The 19,402-nt window shown below is 37.5% G+C and overlaps 5 protein-coding genes across 6 annotated transcripts; 2 read left to right on the top strand and 3 right to left on the bottom strand.

Moving 5' to 3' along the window:
• Positions 1–288: 288 nt before the first annotated feature.
• On the bottom strand, positions 289–3,187 carry LOC112800452 (cysteine desulfurase, mitochondrial-like). Its single transcript, XM_025842734.3, has one exon. It carries the CDS (start codon positions 2,148–2,150, stop codon positions 777–779), a length of 1,374 nt encoding a protein of 457 aa, XP_025698519.1. The 5' UTR covers positions 2,151–3,187; the 3' UTR covers positions 289–776.
• On the top strand, positions 3,038–6,225 carry LOC112800450 (uncharacterized). Its single transcript, XM_025842732.3, has 2 exons — positions 3,038–3,546; positions 3,993–6,225. Exon 2 carries the CDS (start codon positions 4,054–4,056, stop codon positions 6,004–6,006), a length of 1,953 nt encoding a protein of 650 aa, XP_025698517.1. The 5' UTR covers positions 3,038–3,546; positions 3,993–4,053; the 3' UTR covers positions 6,007–6,225.
• Positions 6,226–6,853: 628 nt separating this feature from the next.
• LOC112800451 (cytochrome c oxidase subunit 6a, mitochondrial-like) lies at positions 6,854–9,391 on the bottom strand. The gene is made up of 4 exons (XM_025842733.3): positions 9,147–9,391; positions 8,640–8,746; positions 8,139–8,181; positions 6,854–7,142 (listed from the first exon to the last, which is right to left on the bottom strand). The coding sequence occupies exons 1-4, from the start codon at positions 9,256–9,258 to the stop codon at positions 7,105–7,107; spliced, it is 300 nt and encodes a 99-aa protein (XP_025698518.1). The 5' UTR covers positions 9,259–9,391; the 3' UTR covers positions 6,854–7,104.
• A 503-nt stretch (positions 9,392–9,894) lies between these two features.
• Positions 9,895–12,638, bottom strand: LOC112800449 (tubulin alpha-2 chain-like). 2 transcript variants are annotated; one of them, XM_072196332.1, is made up of 5 exons: positions 12,201–12,638; positions 11,290–11,524; positions 10,840–11,210; positions 10,285–10,742; positions 9,895–10,199 (listed from the first exon to the last, which is right to left on the bottom strand). In XM_072196332.1, the coding sequence occupies exons 1-5, from the start codon at positions 12,291–12,293 to the stop codon at positions 9,923–9,925; spliced, it is 1,434 nt and encodes a 477-aa protein (XP_072052433.1). In that variant the 5' UTR covers positions 12,294–12,638; the 3' UTR covers positions 9,895–9,922. The 2 variants fall into 2 exon arrangements, with proteins under 2 accessions (XP_072052433.1, XP_025698516.1); XM_025842731.3 differs by having other exon boundaries at positions 9,895–10,742.
• A 1,955-nt stretch (positions 12,639–14,593) lies between these two features.
• Positions 14,594–17,204, top strand: LOC112803184 (uncharacterized). Its single transcript, XM_025846697.1, has 3 exons — positions 14,594–14,972; positions 15,592–16,307; positions 16,437–17,204. Exons 1-3 carry the CDS (start codon positions 14,594–14,596, stop codon positions 17,202–17,204), a joined length of 1,863 nt encoding a protein of 620 aa, XP_025702482.1.
• Positions 17,205–19,402: the final 2,198 nt, after the last annotated feature.

Genomic DNA, 19,402 nt, shown 5'->3' with positions numbered 1-19,402 from the left:
CTTACTGGAAGCCACAATAAATGGTTTTTATTTTTATTTTTGTTAAACACTTATGGAAGCCACAAGAAACAATTTAGCAGGCCTAATACATTTCTTGTCACATTTGCACTGATTTATTGGTGAATTTGATATAAAACCATGTCTAATCCGACTAGTTAAATTGGTAATGTATTTTTCAATTGAACATATGAATGTAAGGTAAGACTTCAGGCTGATTCTTCTCACTTATGATACATAAATAAAGTAAAAACGGTAGATAAAAGCTGGCATATCACCATATTCAACAACTCAAACAAGAAACAACCAAGCAAATTGAAGGTTGTCGATAGCATACAAACCATATGCTTTATTCAACTATCATTGTCTAGTTCAGTATTCTGAGAGCAAAATGCATTCAATACAAGAAACACAATATGTAGTTGGCATACGTGTTAAGATTAACAATGAACAAAAACAATAAAACAAAACTAGAAAATGGGTATGAGCATAAGTGTTCATTCCAATATGACAAAGTAATATAGGTACGTGCCAAGAAATGTAAGCAATCCTAGAAAGGTATTATTATACATAACCATTTAAGAGCATGTTTCATCCTAAATTACCTATTGTGATTCTCGAAACGAGTCTGGAAGGGCGCCAAAAACCTGGGTGATCAACGATTATTTATATGGTTGAGCAGCACACATATTTAGCTATCTCCGAAGGGATGTTATCCAGGTCCAATTCATTCAGCTCGCTATATATGAATCCAATTAAGTCATGAACTTCCCTGATAATCAGTGCTGTGCCCATTGAATCTCTTTGATGTTGATACCTTCCTTCACCATTTCATAAAGTGGACTCATCTCCCTCAACTTCTCCACCTGCTTAACCGTGAGTTCAACCGCCCTATCAATTTCCTTCTCTGTGGTGAACCTACCAATCCCAAACCTAATGGAAGTGTGAGCCATGTCCTCATCCACACCCAATGCTCTCAACACATAAGAAGGCTCCAAGCTTGCACTGGTACAGGCACTGCCACTAGATACAGCAACCTCCTTCAACCCCATAAGAAGACTCTCCCCTTCAACATAAGCGAAGGACAAGTTCAAATTCCCAGCATAGCGCCTCTCCATGCTTCCATTCACCACAACCCCATCAATCCTGTCTCTAATCCCATTAAGCAACCGCTCCTGCAACATGGAAATCCTCTTCTCATCATACTGCATCTCCTTCATTGCCAACTCACAAGCTGCACCCATCCCCACGGCCAAAGGGGTAGGCACAGTCCCACTCCTAATCCCTCTCTCTTGTCCACCACCGTTCATCTGAGGCTCGACACGAATCCTCGGCCGCCTCCTAAGATACAAAGCCCCAACACCTTTAGGTCCATAAATCTTATGTCCACTCAGAGACATCAAACTCACATTCCACTTTTCAACATCAATAGGAATCTTCCCCAAAGCCTGAGCTGCATCAGTGTGAAAAGGAACATTGAATTCCTTGCAAATCTTCCCAATTTCCTCAACAGGTTGAACCACCCCAATCTCGTTATTGACAGCCATCACAGAAACAAGACCGGTATCAGGCCTAATAGCAGCCCTAAGCTTCTCCAAATCAACCAAACCATCAGACTCAACGGGAAGATAAGTGACATCAAAACCCTCCTGCTGAAGGTGGCGGCAAGAATCAAGAACACACTTGTGCTCCGTCTGGGTGGTAATCACATGCTTCTTCTTCTCCCTGTAGAAATGCATCACACCCTTAATGGAGATGTTGTTGGATTCAGTTGCCCCTGAGGTAAACACTATTTCTTTGGGGGAAGCGCCTATAAGGGCCGCAACCTGAGAACGTGCTCGCTCAACAGCCTCATCGGATTCCCAACCGTAGAAGTGTGTTCGAGAGTGAGGGTTTCCGTAGCGAGAAAGGAAGAAGGGGAGCATGGCGTCCAGCACGCGAGGGTCCACCGGTGAGGTCGCTTGCACGTCCAGGTAAAGCGGTCTACCGGAGATTTTCACCCCTTTCATCGTGATTCCCGCGGCGTCTTCATAGGGTTGGGGCGAGTCCGGCGCCGCTGCTGTCGCAGTTGAAAGCGGTTGGCGGCGGAAGAGGATGCGGGCGGATCTTGTGAGGTGGTGACGGAGATTAGAAGCAAGTAGCTTCGAGGTCATTGGATCGGTGAGTCTGAACGTACCTTGCTTACTGGTTTGGTAAAGAAAGAGAGAGAATTTGAAAGGGAAATAGATAGAAACTGAGCAGCGATAAACCTAATTCAGGATTTTGCTTTCCAGGAGGAACAAATGCCATCATCTCTATCAAACAGTACCTTGCACCGCTCACAGGCGCGTTGCACATACAACTCCCAAGCCGCGTATTTATTGATAATTGTTGAATATTCTATGTTTATTGTTATTTAAACTATAATATTATATTTTTCTAAACACATTTAACTATTTAAGTTCACTTAAATATAATTACTTGTCCACATATTTAATTTTATTGTATGTATTTTTATTTATTAATATAATAATTATTTAAAATATTGTATATAATTAAAATATTAAAAATAATAAAAATATTTTAATATAAATAAAATATCAAATTTATATTATAATTTATTTTAAAAAAATATAACGTTACTACATTATTATCCTAGCGTTATCCTTAGAACTTTTTAATTTTAATATGGAAAGAGGGTTGGTATATAGAGTTATGAAGATATATAATATTTCACCATATGAGAATTACGTAAGATAAATCAGACCTTCTGATTAGAAGTACTGAAAATTTTGGATCTTATTTGTATACAGATAAAAAATCTTAAGTCCAATTTATATACTGACAGAAAATCCTAAATCCAATTTGTACTGCTCTACACAAATCGAAATCAAACCGTCCCATTTATGTCATTTTCTCTTTCTAATAAAATCAGATGGTCCAATTTCTTTCTACTAAAACAAAAAATTAAATACTATCATAATTATATATATCTTTCCAATACTCCATAACTCAACATAATTCACATAACTATATATATCTTCCTAGTAGTTGATGGGGCGAGAGCAAAATTGAAGAAAAGGTGTGAGCGTATGACTTGAACTCTCAGATATGAAGTCTGAGATACACGCGCACATTCCTAACTTTGGGGAATCTGACGGTGGTAGGGTTTTATGGTAAGGTTTATGAGAAGCCACGTGTTTGGTTTTATTCCACCATGGGTTTTGTTCACGTAGTGCTTAAATTAAATTAAATGGCGGTGCTCCTAGTCACCAAAAAAAAAATGGCGGTGCTCCTAACATTTTCAAAAGACGGCGTCGTTTTACCTTTTTCATTTTCTCTCTCTTTTTGAGTTTTGATGGACTACTTTTGAAGTTAGTGGGGAAAAACAGTTAAAAATAAACTAAACTAGTTTCAACTTGCAAGGCTATAAATAAATAAATGAGTGTGAGGCCTTGTTGCCATTGCCATTACCATCTCTGCAAATAGATCTTGTCCACACTACATCGGTATCAGATCCAAAAGCATTCAATTCATCTGAGGGAAACTCCAAAAGCCTCTTTCTTATAGGTAAGTATGTGTCTCTGTCCTTCTGTGATTTATTATGGTTTCTGTTGTTATTGTGAAGCTTCTTCAGTTTGCCATTTCTTTTCCATAAACAAGTTTAGATCTCTGTGAATGTCTTAATTCAATGTTCATATATACTGCTGTATTATGATTTCTCGAACTGAGTTGGCTCCTCAATACGCATATGCTGCTCTTTCCATTGTTCTCTGCTACTGATTTCAGATTTGAACTTTAAATCATGAACTGATATATCCAATTGTTACACTGGTAAATGTTCTAACCTCGCGTATGTGATCTTGATTTTGGTAATAAAATATCTTTTTTACATGTAAGCTTAAGGTATTTGTAGTTGTAGATCGGCCAGCATACTATATTCTAAATGTGAATCTTTTAATTTGTTGTTACTCTTGGTTCGTTCTAATCAGTTATTTATCTTCAACTCTGATCAGGCTTCCGAGAAAATATTAAAGAAGGTGAAATTTGGAGGCTCATCATTCAGGACTATTCGGCATGTTCAGGTCATCTCAGAGGAGCCCGAGATCCAAGGGCTTCAAGGTGAAGCATGCTGTACAAATATGTGTTGTGCTAGCCCTTTGCATCTGGCTGGTTTATCAATTCGGACCCAGCCGCCACAAGGAAGCATCTATTAGCACTGAGGTTGTCAAGTTAGGGAGGAAGGACCTCACCCCTAATGTGGAGCAACCTTCTGTTGTAGATGCAAGGCATAGAGAGGAAGAGGATGAAGAAATCAAGCATGAAGAGCAAAAAAAACCAGAAGATGTTAATGGTGTGGAAGATGAAAGCATGAAGCAGAATAACAATGAAGACAATTTTGAGCACGCACAGGATTCAGCAGATCAAGGGACTGAAGAGAGATCCGAAAATGCTATGATGGAAAAGGAAAATGAGGATCATGACGATAAGGTAAACAAGGAGAGTGATACTGAAACGAAGGAGAGTGAGGGTAACAAAACTGAGGGGGAGGACAAAGAAAATAGAGAGAACAATGAGCAAGAGAAAGAAGAGAACAAAACTGAAGGAGAGGACAAAGAAAGTGGAGAGAAGAGTGAGGAAAAGAATCAACAAGAGAATGAAGATAATAAAACTGAGGCGGAGGACAAAGAAAATGGAGGGAAAAGTGAGGAAAAGAATCAGCAAGGGAATGAAGATAGCAAAACTGAGGCGGAGGACAAAGTAAATGTAGAGAAAAGTGAGGAAAAGAATCAGCAAGAGAGCAACGATAACAAAACTGAGGGAGAGGGCAAAGAAAGTGGAGAGAAGAATGAGGAACAGAATCAACAAGGAAATGAAGAGACAAAGACAGACAATAAGGAGAATGAAGATACCAACCAAGACAGAAGTGAAGCTAAAGAACAGGGGGAGCAAAATGGAGAGAAAGATAGCAAAGAAGAAGACAAGCAGGAAAGCAAAGCAACAGAAAATGAAAAAGAGAATGAAAAGATTGAGGAGGTGGCTTCATCTGAAGGTAGGCTGCAAGATGGGGATATTGCCTCCACTGCTGAAAACAAAGAAAACAATGAGTCAGTCCCAAATGTAACAGAATCAGTGAATGACTCTACTGTTACAACAACCAACCAAGAAAACAGTAGCGAGAATCAGGCTGAGACAGAAAATGATTCACAGAAGAGTTCCAATACTGCTGGGTCAGATGAGCAGCAGCAGAATAATCCCTCAGGAGACAATGCAAACACCGAGGTGGAGGAAACCAGCCAGACGAAAACCGAAGATTCTAAGTCAGATGCGTCAAGGCAACAAGCTGATTCCGCTTCAACAGATTCATCAGGAACTCATGAGACCAATGCGGCTAACGGCGAATACAAGGACACCTCCGGAAGTTCTGCTGAGGGTGAAAACCACGGCAACAATTCCAGCCAAGAAGGGGTAACTGTGAACAAAGATGCTGGCCAAAACCAAGAGGTTCAGCTCACTTCCACTGATGCTTCATCCGAAGAGAAAAAGGATGAATCCTCCAGGTCAGAGAATGGCGCAGAGTCCGGGGAGAATGACAACACCAGTTCTGCTCAGACCAACACGAACGGTGATGACGGAAGTGCTAATGACAACACAAATACTAACCAAACTAACTACTCCGAACAAAACACAGAAGGATCAACAAATTCCGAAAGTAGTAACAATGCTGGGCAGAATAACTCAGATGGCAATGAAAACGGAGGTGATAGTCATGATGTGCCAGTAAATACTTCTGATTCTTCCAGTTCTGAGAAGAAAGACGCATCCTCTGAGAATAATAGTGCTGACGGAATCAAGGTTGAGAATGAAAACAATGTTGAGAAGAAGAGTGAAAATGAAGAAGGAACTCAACAGGAATCAGGGGAATCACAAAAAGAGAAAGATGAGTCAGCAAACACAGATGATCATGGCAACTCTCAGCAGAATGGTCAAGGCAACTCTGATTCTTCAAACTCTCAGAGCGCGGCATAGATATGGGAACCATTCCAGGAACAAATACAGAAAATAAGGGAGGTATGATGTCACTGCTGCAAAATGGTAATTTAAATAAATGAATTGTATCCTCTGCTTTCTTCTTGTAATCCTAGTAATTCTTTTGATTTCCTTACGTGACCAATATGTATCAAATTTTTGTTTTCTATATTTGATCATTGCTAATTGCAATTTGCATTGGCAAGATTGTCCACAGAAGATATCAATTTGCTTTATTTCTGCTGCTTTAAAATATGTAGTCTATGAGTATGAACTCATTCAGCCCTTTTCACCTTACAAAAAGGAAACACTAAACAACATTCTTATCTCACGAGGCATTGGTATTTCTATTACTAGACAGCGATCTTAAACCCGAAGTAACAACAACCAGTGACTTTATGAATGGGTCCGAGCCTAATTGGTATTGAAGACTAGCACATAGCAACTAGCAAGATATTATCTCTAAGTAGAACAAAAAAGATGTGACAGGATTTTTCTTTCAACTTAATCTTTTTCACTTGAAAATTAAACCAAACATACCCGAATTTGATTGTAAAGACCACTTAATAGCTTAGACAGTTGGCCTTTCACTACCTTGATGGCTACTTGGCAGCTAACATAACATAAAACGACAATTTAGCTATAATAGCTAATGCAGGCTAAAACGGCAAGTCGCTTTCTCAACATCTTATACTTTCACGAAGAAAATTCATTTGTGCATTGTTCCGGTCAGATTTTTTTATAAACTTTTTTTGTTATATCATTTACATTATACTTTAAGTACTTCCAAAATATTAACAGATTCATTGAAGAAGCTAAAATTGAGGCAGAATGAATTGACCAAGTATTGAGAGAAAAAGTACAAAGCATGGTACCCGTTTTATTATGTTTCAATTTCAGCAAATTAAACCAAACAAATTGAATTAAATAAGAAAGACCATATAGTCAAGTGCTAGTTGTAGATAACAGTTCCATAAAATAATACGAAACTACCATCATCAGTGTTTTCCTTGAAACGTTGACAAAGGAAATAGGCTATTGCCTGCTGCCTCCAAATACCTCACTCAGTTATCAAAATCCAATAATCGAATGCTCCTCCTAGTGGTGGTCCTTAACCTCGAAAAGCCCATTTGGACCTGTTTATCACAGAAGAATCACTTCTACAATAAGAAACTATAGATAATTGAATGATCCTATTCTATTGTTCAAAACATCACATGCACACAACTGGCTAAACTTCAATCAACGGTAACAAAAGCATAAAAGTGTACCGAAAGGCATTGAAACATGATGATCTCTCAAAGTTCCATATGTCAATCACATCTAAATCTAAGTGAATAATAATATGATAACTTCGACTTATATTCAATTTGAAGACTCAAATTGACCCTTAAAATTACAATTGACTCAATTTAGTCTCCAAAATTTACAATAGTAACTCACGTTAGTCCCTGAGCTAATTCCTGTAAATGGCGTGTTGATTTTGCATGTTAACTTGTTAAGATTTGGACTCCTCACTTAGATTCTATGTGACTAAGACTTACTAGACCTCCTAAAAGTTTGATTGGCTCCACAACATCCTCGTGAAGACAAAAATAACAAGTTCAATTTAAAAATTTTGCGGCTTTGGATGCAACAATCAAGGTTTTGAAACTCTGATAAATCTTGATCACATAGAACCTGGGTGAGAAATCCAAATCACAACAAATTAATGTACCAAATCAACACCATTAACGGAGATTAGCTCAAGGCTTAATGTGAGTTACGATTATAACTTTCGAGGTCCAATTTGAGTCCATTGAAATTTTAAGAGTCAAATTAAATCCGATTTCAAATTTCAGTGGTCAAATTGAGTATTAACTCGATAACTTCACATTATTATATGCAGCTTTCTTCTTTGCTCTACATCTGATTGAGAAGGCTGCTTTTACGTTTCATGAATATTAAATTTCTTAAAAGAAGAGCTACAATTTTATGATAAAAAGGAAAGACTTTTTGCAGAAGTTGCTGAACAAAGTCCAATTGCCAAAATTAAACAATTCCAAATTCCAATAAATGATTTTGGCGGAAGTTGCTTAGAGAACATATATACATAGACACACGGATTAAAGCATTCTATGAGAGAGATATACCCCATGGAAATTCCTTGTTGCGGATATGCAAATATGGGTATGGCTGCATAAGAAAAGAGAATAAAGAAATTAGAGATAGAAAGAAATGGATATTCTTATGATGAATGTGTTAAAACAAATTTGAGATGTAACTAACAAGCTAATAAAAACAAATAATAGAATGCAGTAAACGTAAATTTTCAGACAAACCATACACAGACTTTGACCTAAAATTGAGATTTATTATAATCATCATAGATAAGAAAACGTCTTTATCCTTCAAAAACTTAAACTCCTAGACCATAAGCCGTCTTGATTTTCAATCTTATGGTCAATTTCTTAATAGAAAGTAGAACTCAATAAGAAACACAAATATCACCCTTTTGGATTTTAGTACAATGAAACAATATGATCATGGTATGTCGTATAATTTCAGAGGGTGACTAAACTCATGCCAAATTGAACTTAACACTCATAAAAAAACAGGTAATAACATGTGATGAGTGGAAAGCAAAAACTTACAGGAGGTTCTTCATGGTGCGGGTGGCCTTTTGAAAGAATATAAAAAGCTAAACCTGAGCATGTAGCCATGCCTAGATACGTAATCTTCTCCCACTTGGCCGTCTCATCTGAAACAAATCACAGCAGAAAAATAATAACCAAAGCAAATCATTTTAACGAAAAAAGAAAATATAATTCATAGAAATTATTCATGAGAGCTAAATTGGATTTGGACTGAAAACTATATAATATTGTGCCTATTTTGTAAGGTGAACGTTACATTGATTCTGCAGTCTAAAATGTTATTATATAAAAGCACGTTGAAGTTAGGTTAGCTTCAGTATCGAATTCAGCAACAGAATAAATACAATGTAATTTCCACAAGGAGAGTAAATAAAATGTTCTGGCGATCCAGATTTGAGAGAAAAAGGAGATGCATGCAGAAACTAAAACCGGACGCACGAGAAGATTACAGGAACGTATAAACAATCCAATCTTATTGTTGAGAGAAAGAGAGAGAGAACAAACATGCATCATCGTGATGAGGAGAAGATGCGAAGTTTCGCTTGGGAGGGGGTGTGGCACGAGGGCTTCCTCGTAAGGCAGTTCTAAGAGTGGACCGCGCGAGGGTGCTTGCCATTGCTCAATCAATGCCAATGTTACCGAAACAGAAATCTTGTTATGCGTTTTAAACTTGTCAGTAATGGAGGCCGTAGGAACAGGGAAAGCCCTGTAAATATGGACAAAGTTTCAGAGCAGAATACGTCAAATAAGGATTGCATTTTTATCTTATCGTTATAAACATTTTCGATTTTTTTTTTTAATTTTTAAGTTAAATTTTAGTTTATTAAAAATAATTGAACACGCATCCAGCATATTATTTCCTAATTCCTGTATCTACTTACATCATTTCCTAATCTCAATGCCTTCTTTGAGAGAGGGAAAAAAAGTAAAATTTAAATTTTGAGAAAAATTTTAATATACAGTATATCTAATATTCTAATGACAGTGAAAATAATTATTTTTTATATTAATTGTTTAAATAATTATCTAAAAAATATGATTACTTAATTGTGTAAAATATTTTATAATGTTAATACATTAAAATTAAACACCATATATATATATATATATATATATATATAAAATCTAAAAGTTTTATTAGAAAGTAACATAGGTGCATCTTGATTCTTGGGAAGGGAGGTAAAACACTTGAACTTCTAACACATAATCGAAGCTGCTTCATCGCAGGATCAACACACTGTGCAACGCATGATTTAGCAATCACAAAATAGACAACAATTTTAGCTAAGAGCCACATTCAAATCATTAGAGTTTAGTACTGGAACAGACCAAGCCCAATAGATTGGACAACTAAGTAAACAAGAGCATACAAAGATTAAAAGACAAAGGTAACAAAACAAGACTCCATTGAGAAAAGAAATTAACTGAACTTCAAATTCCAAATCAATAGTCCTCTCCATCTTCTCCTTCATCGTCTTCTGCAGCCTCTGCACCAACCTCCTCATAGTCCTTCTCAAGAGCAGCAAGATCTTCACGAGCCTCAGAGAACTCACCCTCCTCCATCCCCTCACCAACGTACCAGTGAACAAAGGCCCTCTTCGCATACATAAGATCAAATTTGTGGTCAATGCGGGAGAAAACCTCAGCAACACTGGTGGAGTTTGAGATCATGCAAACAGCCCTCTGCACCTTGGCAAGATCACCTCCTGGAACAACAGTTGGAGGTTGATAGTTGATTCCGCACTTGAATCCAGTGGGACACCAGTCAACAAATTGAATAGTGCGCTTGGTCTTAATAGTTGCCACAGCTGCATTGACATCTTTAGGCACCACATCACCTCTGTACATGAGACAGCAAGCCATATATTTTCCATGGCGTGGATCACATTTTGCCATCATAGAAGATGGCTCGAATGCACTATTGGTGATTTCTGCAACTGATAGCTGCTCATGGTATGCCTTCTCGGCTGAAATCACAGGTGCATATGATGAAAGCATAAAGTGGATCCTGGGGTATGGAACCAAATTAGTCTGGAATTCAGTAACATCAACATTCAAGGCACCATCAAACCTCAAAGAAGCAGTCAGTGATGATATCACCTGAAAATATTATTAATATAAAGAGAAAGTCAGAGTATGATCTCATTTAAATAACCAATTAAGCGGAATTTCTTCAAATGTGTTAACAACATCATACTTGAGAAACTAGGCGATTAAGGTTTGTGTAGGTTGGTCGTTCAATGTCAAGAGAACGCCTGCAAATATCATAGATTGCTTCATTGTCAAGCAGCACAGCAACATCAGTATGCTCCAAAAGGGAATGGGTTGAAAGGACACTGTTGTAGGGCTCAACAACAGATGTCGAAACCTGTGGGGAGGGATACACAGTGAAACCAAGCTTGGACTTCTTGCCATAGTCCACTGAAAGCCTCTCTAGAAGAAGGGATCCAAGACCTGAACCTGTACCCCCACCCACAGCATTCATCACAAGGAAACCTTGGAGACCAGTGCAGTTGTCTGCAAGCTTTCTGATACGGTCCAAGCACAGATCAACAATCTCTTTCCCAACTGAATTTACAAACACAATGGTATTAGCATGAAACTAGATTTAAATACAGAAAAAATGCACAGGTTGTTGAGGCATTACTGGTATAGTGGCCACGAGCAAAGTTGTTTGCTGCATCCTCCTTTCCGCTAATGAGCTGCTCAGGATGGAACAGTTGGCGGTATGTGCCAGTCCTCACTTCATCAATGACAGTGGGCTCAAGATCTACAAAAACTGCACGAGGTACATGCTTTCCAGCTCCAGTTTCGCTGAAGAAGGTGTTGAAAGCATCATCACCTCCCCCAACAGTCTTATCACTCGGCATCTGGCCATCAGGCTAAAAGACCACAAAAGAAAAATGATCAAGATCCAATTAATTTAAAAGAAAACATGAGGATAGAAATTAATTGTTCCCAGTATTCAAAGAAAAACAATACTGATAGAATCTTCGTGTTAGCACGGCACGACTAGACCAAGTGACTAACTATACAACCACTCATATTCTAATTGAAGAATGTTAACAAGCTATGAATGTCTTATTTATTTAGATCAAAGTGGATCCAGATCCACTACATTTTTGTCAATAACCAATACATAATTCATTGATATAGTAAAGGCAATACTCTTGTACTCCTAAGTAAAGCAATATTTCAAAAAATTGTGGCAAACGTAGCAGAAATCTAGGCCTCGTTAAATTTACATTCCAGATCTATCTACTAAAAACAGCACTACTAAACGCATTATTTGAGAAACAAATTATATACTCTATATCTACACTGTAAAATTAGTTATACTCGGCAAGATTAAAGAAGATTCAAATGTCTTAAATCTTGACTTGAAGTTTGAAAGATCTGGATGGAAGAAAGAAACAAATGACAGCAAATGTTGAAGATCCAGCGATCCACGCAAAATACAGTGAAAGTAAACCCATAGCGATCTATGAACTATGAAGTAAGGAAGCAAAAGACAAAAACAGTGAAGGAAAATGGTGGTATGGTTATGGAGGAAAATACCTGAATGCCGTGTTCGAGGCAGTAGAGCTCCCAGCAAGCATTTCCGACCTGGATACCGGCCTGACCAATGTGGATCGAAATGCACTCTCTCATTTTCACAGTTGAATCACACAACGAATAAGGAGATCTAAATCTAAATCTAAGTCGAATGGAGAAGAAGAGCGGCGTGTATTAAGACGCCTCTCTGTTGCCGAAAGTGTGCTTGAGGCTCTTGGGGTTCTCTCTTTTTATATAGCGGTTGGGGAAGAGTGCCGTCCCTGTGACTGTGAGGGATATTTTCATTTTAAAATAATTTAACCGCGGTTAACGTTTTTTGAATTTCTTCTCATTACACCGGGGTTACCTATGTGCCGCTAGCACTGACCCAAGTTTATATTGGGCTGCTTTTGCTGCTTTGCCATCTGACCATTACATTACACTTTACAGGTTGTTCTACACACTGAATATTTTCTTTTCTTTTTCTTCTTTTGTTGTTTTTTTTTAACTTCATTAATTAAAAAAAATTTTCAAGACACAATAAGTTTAGTAATAGTGTAATACAATTCAATATAAAGTATACATACAGACTAAGAATGTGTACAGAGATATTACTATCTAGACAAATATTTAAATACAGATAATATTTTATCTTGGTAAATAGATTTAAAAGTTGTCTAACATATTAAACAACAAATGCACTGTGAAAATAAAAATTATCATATTCTTGTTTGTAAACTTTGCCAAAATTCGGATGAAACTTTAAAATTAGTCTCAATAATCTGTGTGTGTTTGTATATCATTAAGTGGTAAAAAAAATTTAATCAAAATTCTTTTCCAGAATTTTAGTATGTTTGACAATTTTTGTTCAAATAAAAATAAAAATATTGAAAATAAAAAAACATATTTTTAAAAAATTTATAATTACCATTTTTTAAAATTTTTTATTCTAGAAAAAATTATTTTAATATAATAAACAAATAAATATTTTATATTATTATGTCTAAATATAATTGATAAATACAAAAATATTTTTATATAAGATATCAAAATATCAAATTATTTTTATTTTCTAGAAAATATTTTAAAAATTCACTGGAAAAAATATTTGGTTAGAAGTTCCTTTACCAAAAAATATCACATGGTAACGATTATTAATAAAAAAAGAGAAAAACCCAAATCAGCCCCTGACAATTACCTCGAAAGACAATGAGGCCCCTGACAAAAAAAAAAACCTCAACCCGGCCCCTAACCAAAAAAAAATCCAACCCAACCCCTGACAATTATCTCAAAAGGACAACGAGGCTCCTGTACCAAAAAAAATCAATGTTTTTTTTTGACACAGGGGCTAATCAGTCCCAAAAAAATTTATCAGGGGCCGGATTGGGTGTTTTTTTTTTTCTTGGGAGCCTCGTTGTCCTTTCGAGATAATTGTCAGGGGTCGGATGGGATATTCACTCATAAAAAAATCAACATAACATGATCACATCTTCAATTTTTTTATTATTTAAAAAATAAAATGTGCAACCAATAAGAAATCAATAACAAAAATGTAAACATGACGAGATATGATACTAATTTTTAACATAAAACAGTTCTTTATCTTCTTTTTTATTATTTAACGTAAGAATATCGCAAATTTTTTTTGTGGTAGTGGAAAAGGTGTTTTTCCACAAAATAGTGTGTTTTTGTGGCTCATTAATTTAGATATGTTATGCGCGCGTTTGTTATGCATTGATAAAGAAGATGGGGTTATGTGGGACAGCTTTTGGCTGAAATATAGTGCAAGAAATCAGACTATCCGAATTCTGTGAAAGAAAAAATTAGGATACTAAATCGGATGGTTCGAGTTATGAGGAAGGAAAAATTTAAAATTCACGGTTAACTAATCGGACCGTCCGATTAGTTTTTTTTTATTAAAGGAAAACGGACCCTCTGATTATATTTTTTATTTTTTATTTTTTATAAAAGGAAAACGGACTCTCCGAGTTGGTATAAAAAAATATTTTTTTGAATATGTGAAGCGTAATTGTTGGGTCCGAGTTGAGTATAATATGTTTTTTAACGATTATATAAGTGTGGGTAGCTCATATTGTAATGATAAGAGTGTTTCTTCTTCAGTTCATCATCTTCTTCCTTCTGGAACTCCGTTTATCTTTCTCTCTTCTTTCAGACGAAGGAAACTAACGAGAGTTTAAAGTTTATTCATATGAGTGAGAAAAATGGATGATAGAGTCTTACTGAAAGTATATTATTTCGGTCATATTTTCTTAGAAACAATTGAAGGAGTAAAATTTATTTGTGAAAATCCGTTAGATATTGTTATTCCATTCACAATCTCATTCAAGGAACTAAAAGGTGTGATTTGTGAGAAGATAGAATCTGGGTTGTTTAGAAGAATATCATGTATTGTATACATGTATCCCATACCTGTATTTGGTGGATTCGTTCAATTTCAGATGAAATATGTAACAGATGAAGCGAGCATGCAAAAGATGTTTTCAATGTACATTGAAAGTCGCAGTCAGATATCGTTCATTGAGGTGTATGTTGAATTCGAACCGTCTGAAGCCGATCGAAATATTGAACGGGAAGATTACAACAGTGATAGTGAGGAAGAGTTTGAAAGCAATTACGAAGTTGTTGGTCCTGATGGAGACGAAGACCAAGGTGACAACACTATGGCACCAAATGTAGCTGACGTGTCAATGCACTCGAAAACGAACATCCGTTTGAGGAGCCGTCTTTCATGCGAGTTTTGGACTTGGAAGCCATACATGCTCCGGAATTTCCGGAGTATATGAATGCATGTACGTAATTGCCTATAGATATAAACGATGGATTAGAATTTTATAATAATTTATATTGATCGATGTGAACAAATAATTACGTGACAAGAGATAATATACGCAGTTAGCATTTGTTTGTGTGTTTGTTTAGTTAATAACATTATTTGTAGTTAGTTATTGATGAAGTTAAATAATAATTAGTGTTACTATTTAGTATTTATTTATGTGCTTATGCTTTTAATTAGTGTTTATTAATTATACTAAGATTGACGTATTGTGGATTGATTTAGTTTTAATTGCACTTATTAAATATTTGTGTATTAAATATTTATGCTACGGCTGTTGTCGTGGCAGAAATTCTTGTTGTCGCAGATGGTGAATTTGTCGTGGGTATGGAATTCAGTTCTAGTGAAGCTGTTATTAGAGAGATAAAAGATTATACTATCTGAAGAGGTGTAGACTACCGGGTGTATGAGTCGGAGTCGCTGACATTTTATGCTAAGTGTACGCAGTATGGGTCAGGTTGTGATTGGCTTATTAGGGTTAGCATGATCAGCAAAAAGTACTGTTGGGTTATAAGGAGGTATAATGGTAGTCACACTTGCACCAGAGCAACCATTTCTCAGGATCATTCGAAGCTGGAGAAGCAATAAAGCCGTTGGTTGAGGTTGATCCCTCGATAAAGGTGAAATCAGTTATTGCGGAAGTGCAGTCGAAGTTCAATTACACCGTCAGCTATCGGAAAGCATGGTTGGCTAAGCAAAAGTCAGTGGAAAAAATATTTGGAAGTTGGGAAGCATCGTACGAAGCTTTGCCTATATGTTTTGAGGCCATGTGTCATAAGGAGCCATCAGAAATTGTCCACTTTGAGACTATGCCTGCATATCAAGGCGATGACTTGGTTACGGATATCCGGGTGTTGCATCGAGTCTTCTGGAGTTATTACCCCTGTATTAGAGCATTCAGACATTGTAAATCAGTTGTCCAAGTAGATGAGACTCACTTGTATGGAAAGTACAAGGGTTGTCTGTTGGTTGCAGTTTCACATGATGGAAACAACAATATCGTCCCAATTGTATTTGCTATTGTGGAAGGAGAGACTACTGATGCGTGGCACTTTTTCCTGAGTAACCTGCGACAGCATGTAGTGACTCGGGATGGTGTGGAACTGATCTCTGACCGACACGAATCCATCAATGCAGTTGTGGCCCGTAGTAACGGAGTTTGGTCACCTCCCAGAGCTTTCCACATGTTTTGCATCAGGCATATAGAGTCGAATTTTTTGAGGAAGTTCAAGGCACCGTACCTACAGAAACTTGTCGTCAATATAGGTAACCTTGTTGTAATTTGAGGTTCATTATTAACAGGGTACTGTTAATAATTTGTTTTGTAATTTGTCCTTTATTATTGCGCAAGATATTCGAGGACGGTCCGCGAGTATGAATTGCGTTACCAATGTTTACGAGAATAGGGCGAGGCTTACACAACCTGGCTAAACCGAATCCCCCGCGAACAGTATACATTGGCATTTGATGGTGGTTACCAATGGGGTCACATGACTACGAACCTCGTGGAATGCATTAACTCAGTCTTGAAGGGTGCACGCAATCTACCTATCACTGCACTTGTGAAAGCAATTTTCTACAGACTCAACAAGTTGTTCACTCGAAAAAGAGCCGAGGCGGAGGCTCGGATTACTACCGGCCATGTTTTTTCTGAGCTTGTGACCTCCAAGTTGCATGCAAATCAACTTGCTTCAGGAAAAATCCAGGTGAATTGCTTCGACAGGCAGAATGAGGTCTTTGAAGTGCGTGAGATGCCATGTGGAGTGGAGTATGCCGTCGACCTCCGTCGACAACGATGTGACTGCGGTGAGTTCCACGTGGATCAAATTTCTTGTAGACATGTGTTTGCATGTTGTGCAAATCAACGACTAGATTGGCATGTTTATGTTCATGAGGTGTATAAGATGGACCAAGTTCGACAGGTTTACCGATCCAGGTTTAGGCCATTGGGGAACCCTACTACATGGCATGCTTACAACGGGCCTCGATTTGTACCGAATCCGTACCTGAGACGAGTAACCAAAGGTCGTCTAAGGATGACGCGCTTCTTGAACGAGATGGACACGCGGATGTTATGTTGTCCTAGGATATGTAGGCAATGTGGGGTTGAGGGACACAGCCGTAATAGATGCCGTCAGGCAGGTGGTGCAAGTGCCGGCAATAATGCTCAGTAGATTTATGTATTTCGTGTTAATTCAAAGTACTCTATTTTATTTGAAATATTGTAACTGATATCAAACTACTATAAAGTATGTTCTTTGCTACATTGTAACTGATATCAAACCACTATATGCCATGTTCGATAGAAAACTACTCTATGATATGCATTGTAACAATACATAGAACATTTAAACGATACATGGAAACGTCTTTGATGAACTACACAGTAATAATACTAACTACACAAAAGTTATTTTCTCCTTGCCCACTTCATGTCGTCCACAAGATCCTTGCATTTCTTGGAGATCCTTTTGAATACGGATGGAGTGCATTGATTAGCGCTACGACGTAGCAGATCCACCCTGAGATTGTAGCCTTTCCATGTTTCAGCTAGAGTTCATGCTTCACCTGTGTACAACTTAATTAGTTGACTAAACCAGTTTCTAATATAATCAAATCAACACAAATGAATTGACCCAGCAAGTATATAATAGAAGCAAATCAACCATATATGAATATAATATAATCAATTGTCCAAACAAGTTCAAAATATAAGAAAATCAACCATACATGAATACATCATAATCAAATGAACCAGCAAGTATATAATATAAGCAAATCAACCAAATATGAATATAATATAACCAAATGACCCAGCAAGTATATAATATAAGCAAATAAACCATATATGAATATAATATAATCAATTGGCTAGAGATTAAAGCAATAATAGGACATGCACCATCACCATCACCAGCAGCATCATTATTAGATTCTTCATCTTCCTCCATGTCTTCATCTTCATCCTTATCCTCATCGTCATCATCATCATCTGGGATATCAACTAGAATCTCATCCGTCTCTAGCTCATCTGTCCTAGCATTTTCTTCAATTAGACCCATTGAAACATGACGAGGATTTTAACTATTAAGAATTCCTCTACCACCGTCACTCTTATTAGAATCCCCAGGTACCAACCCTCCAGTGCTAACCGAGGAAGTGCGGTATGGATGCATCGCGTCCAAGAAATACCTACCAGCCATGATATCACGCTGATGGCCATACTGTGATTGGCCTGCTTCTGCAACTATGAATCCAAGTAACTGGCTAAAAAAATACTCTATCTCCAGAGTCAAGTTGTGGAGTACCCCAATACTGCTGATGTATTGGATATGATGTGGTAAACTGTGTTTGAGGTACATATGGGTTTGAGAATTACGGTTGTTCTTGTGGAGGTGGAGGTGGAGGTGACTGTGGCTCCTGTTCTTCATTGTCATCATCCATGACTTGATTACCCTCATCATTCTCTTGACCCACACGATCCGACATGTTCAAGTGGTTGCCATATCTTGCATGGTACCAGTACATGTAAATATCCAAGGGATGCTGTGGAGGCATGGGAAGCTCAATAAGAATGTGGTTATACCTGTTTGTCCACTGCATCACCCAAAACGAATGCGTCATGGCCGTGGCCCAGTCAAGATTCTTAGGACCAGTCAGGACCATTCCGTGTGCCTTGTCAAGATTCCATTCCTGATGAGGGACTCCCTGAACGAAACCAAACTGTCTCCTAAACCTATCGGTTGCATGCCACTCAATGATTTCAAAAGACACTAATGGCACCGTAGCGCTCCACACAACCGAGTGCATGTAGATATCTGCAGGAATTATATCCGGATCGATGTGATCAACAGTATAAGCAAGCCACACAAACTGCGAAAAATAACGGAAACAGATTATTACAACTCAGATAACATTAACACTAAATCAACCATCAAATACTTCTTTAATAACTACACACCTGGCCTTCCTGGAGATCATCTAAGGCTTTCCTAAAATGCTCAAGTGTAAGATACCTAAAGCGTCGGTCTCCACGCTCCCAATTACGCCACCTAATATGACTTAATTCATTAACACAATTCCTTTCTACAATTGAATATAGGATTTTAACTGTAAGATAATGACACCTGTTTGCAAGGGAAAAACTGCAGGGTTCCCGAGGAACCGGAGCTATATATGGGAGACGGATCCAAGCCCAGGTTAACAGAAGTGTTAGCGGACCATCGATTTCCTTGCAGTCGAAATGAGATGCCCTGCATAATGACCTGTACAGGTGTTCCAGGCATGCAGATCCCCAACTGTACTGTCCGATACTGCCAAAATCACGAACAAAGGCAAGAACTTCCAATGCACATATGCCCATACTTGTCAC

This window comes from Arachis hypogaea, chromosome 5 (assembly GCF_003086295.3).
Source record: "Arachis hypogaea cultivar Tifrunner chromosome 5, arahy.Tifrunner.gnm2.J5K5, whole genome shotgun sequence".
Classification (NCBI taxonomy): domain Eukaryota; kingdom Viridiplantae; phylum Streptophyta; class Magnoliopsida; order Fabales; family Fabaceae; genus Arachis; species Arachis hypogaea.
Note: the sequence above shows the minus strand (reverse complement) of the source record. Positions and strands in the feature narration are given on the sequence as shown.

What these genes read in the sequence shown, in the direction of transcription:
- LOC112800452 (XM_025842734.3), bottom strand. Translation starts at nt 2,150, where the DNA reads ATGACCTCGAAGCTACTTGCTTCTAATCTCCGTCACCACCTCACAAGA.
- LOC112800450 (XM_025842732.3), top strand. Translation starts at nt 4,054, where the DNA reads ATGTTCAGGTCATCTCAGAGGAGCCCGAGATCCAAGGGCTTCAAGGTG.
- LOC112800451 (XM_025842733.3), bottom strand. Translation starts at nt 9,258, where the DNA reads ATGGCAAGCACCCTCGCGCGGTCCACTCTTAGAACTGCCTTACGAGGA. An exon ending in CGCACCATGAAGAACCTCCT is followed by an intron (nt 8,182 to 8,639) that starts GTAAGTTTTTGC and finishes TTTCTTATGCAG; the next exon opens with CCATACCCATATTTGCATAT. An exon ending in CAACAAGGAATTTCCATGGG is followed by an intron (nt 7,143 to 8,138) that starts GTATATCTCTCT and finishes TGTGATAAACAG; the next exon opens with GTCCAAATGGGCTTTTCGAG.
- LOC112800449 (XM_072196332.1), bottom strand. Translation starts at nt 12,293, where the DNA reads ATGAGAGAGTGCATTTCGATCCACATTGGTCAGGCCGGTATCCAGGTC. An exon ending in TTAATCGCCTAGTTTCTCAA is followed by an intron (nt 10,743 to 10,839) that starts GTATGATGTTGT and finishes TAATATTTTCAG; the next exon opens with GTGATATCATCACTGACTGC. An exon ending in AACTCCACCAGTGTTGCTGA is followed by an intron (nt 10,200 to 10,284) that starts GGTTTTCTCCCG and finishes GAGGGGATGGAG; the next exon opens with GAGGGTGAGTTCTCTGAGGC.
- LOC112803184 (XM_025846697.1), top strand. Translation starts at nt 14,594, where the DNA reads ATGTATCCCATACCTGTATTTGGTGGATTCGTTCAATTTCAGATGAAA. An exon ending in CATGCTCCGGAATTTCCGGA is followed by an intron (nt 14,973 to 15,591) that starts GTATATGAATGC and finishes ACCATTTCTCAG; the next exon opens with GATCATTCGAAGCTGGAGAA. An exon ending in TCAATATAGGTAACCTTGTT is followed by an intron (nt 16,308 to 16,436) that starts GTAATTTGAGGT and finishes TTACGAGAATAG; the next exon opens with GGCGAGGCTTACACAACCTG.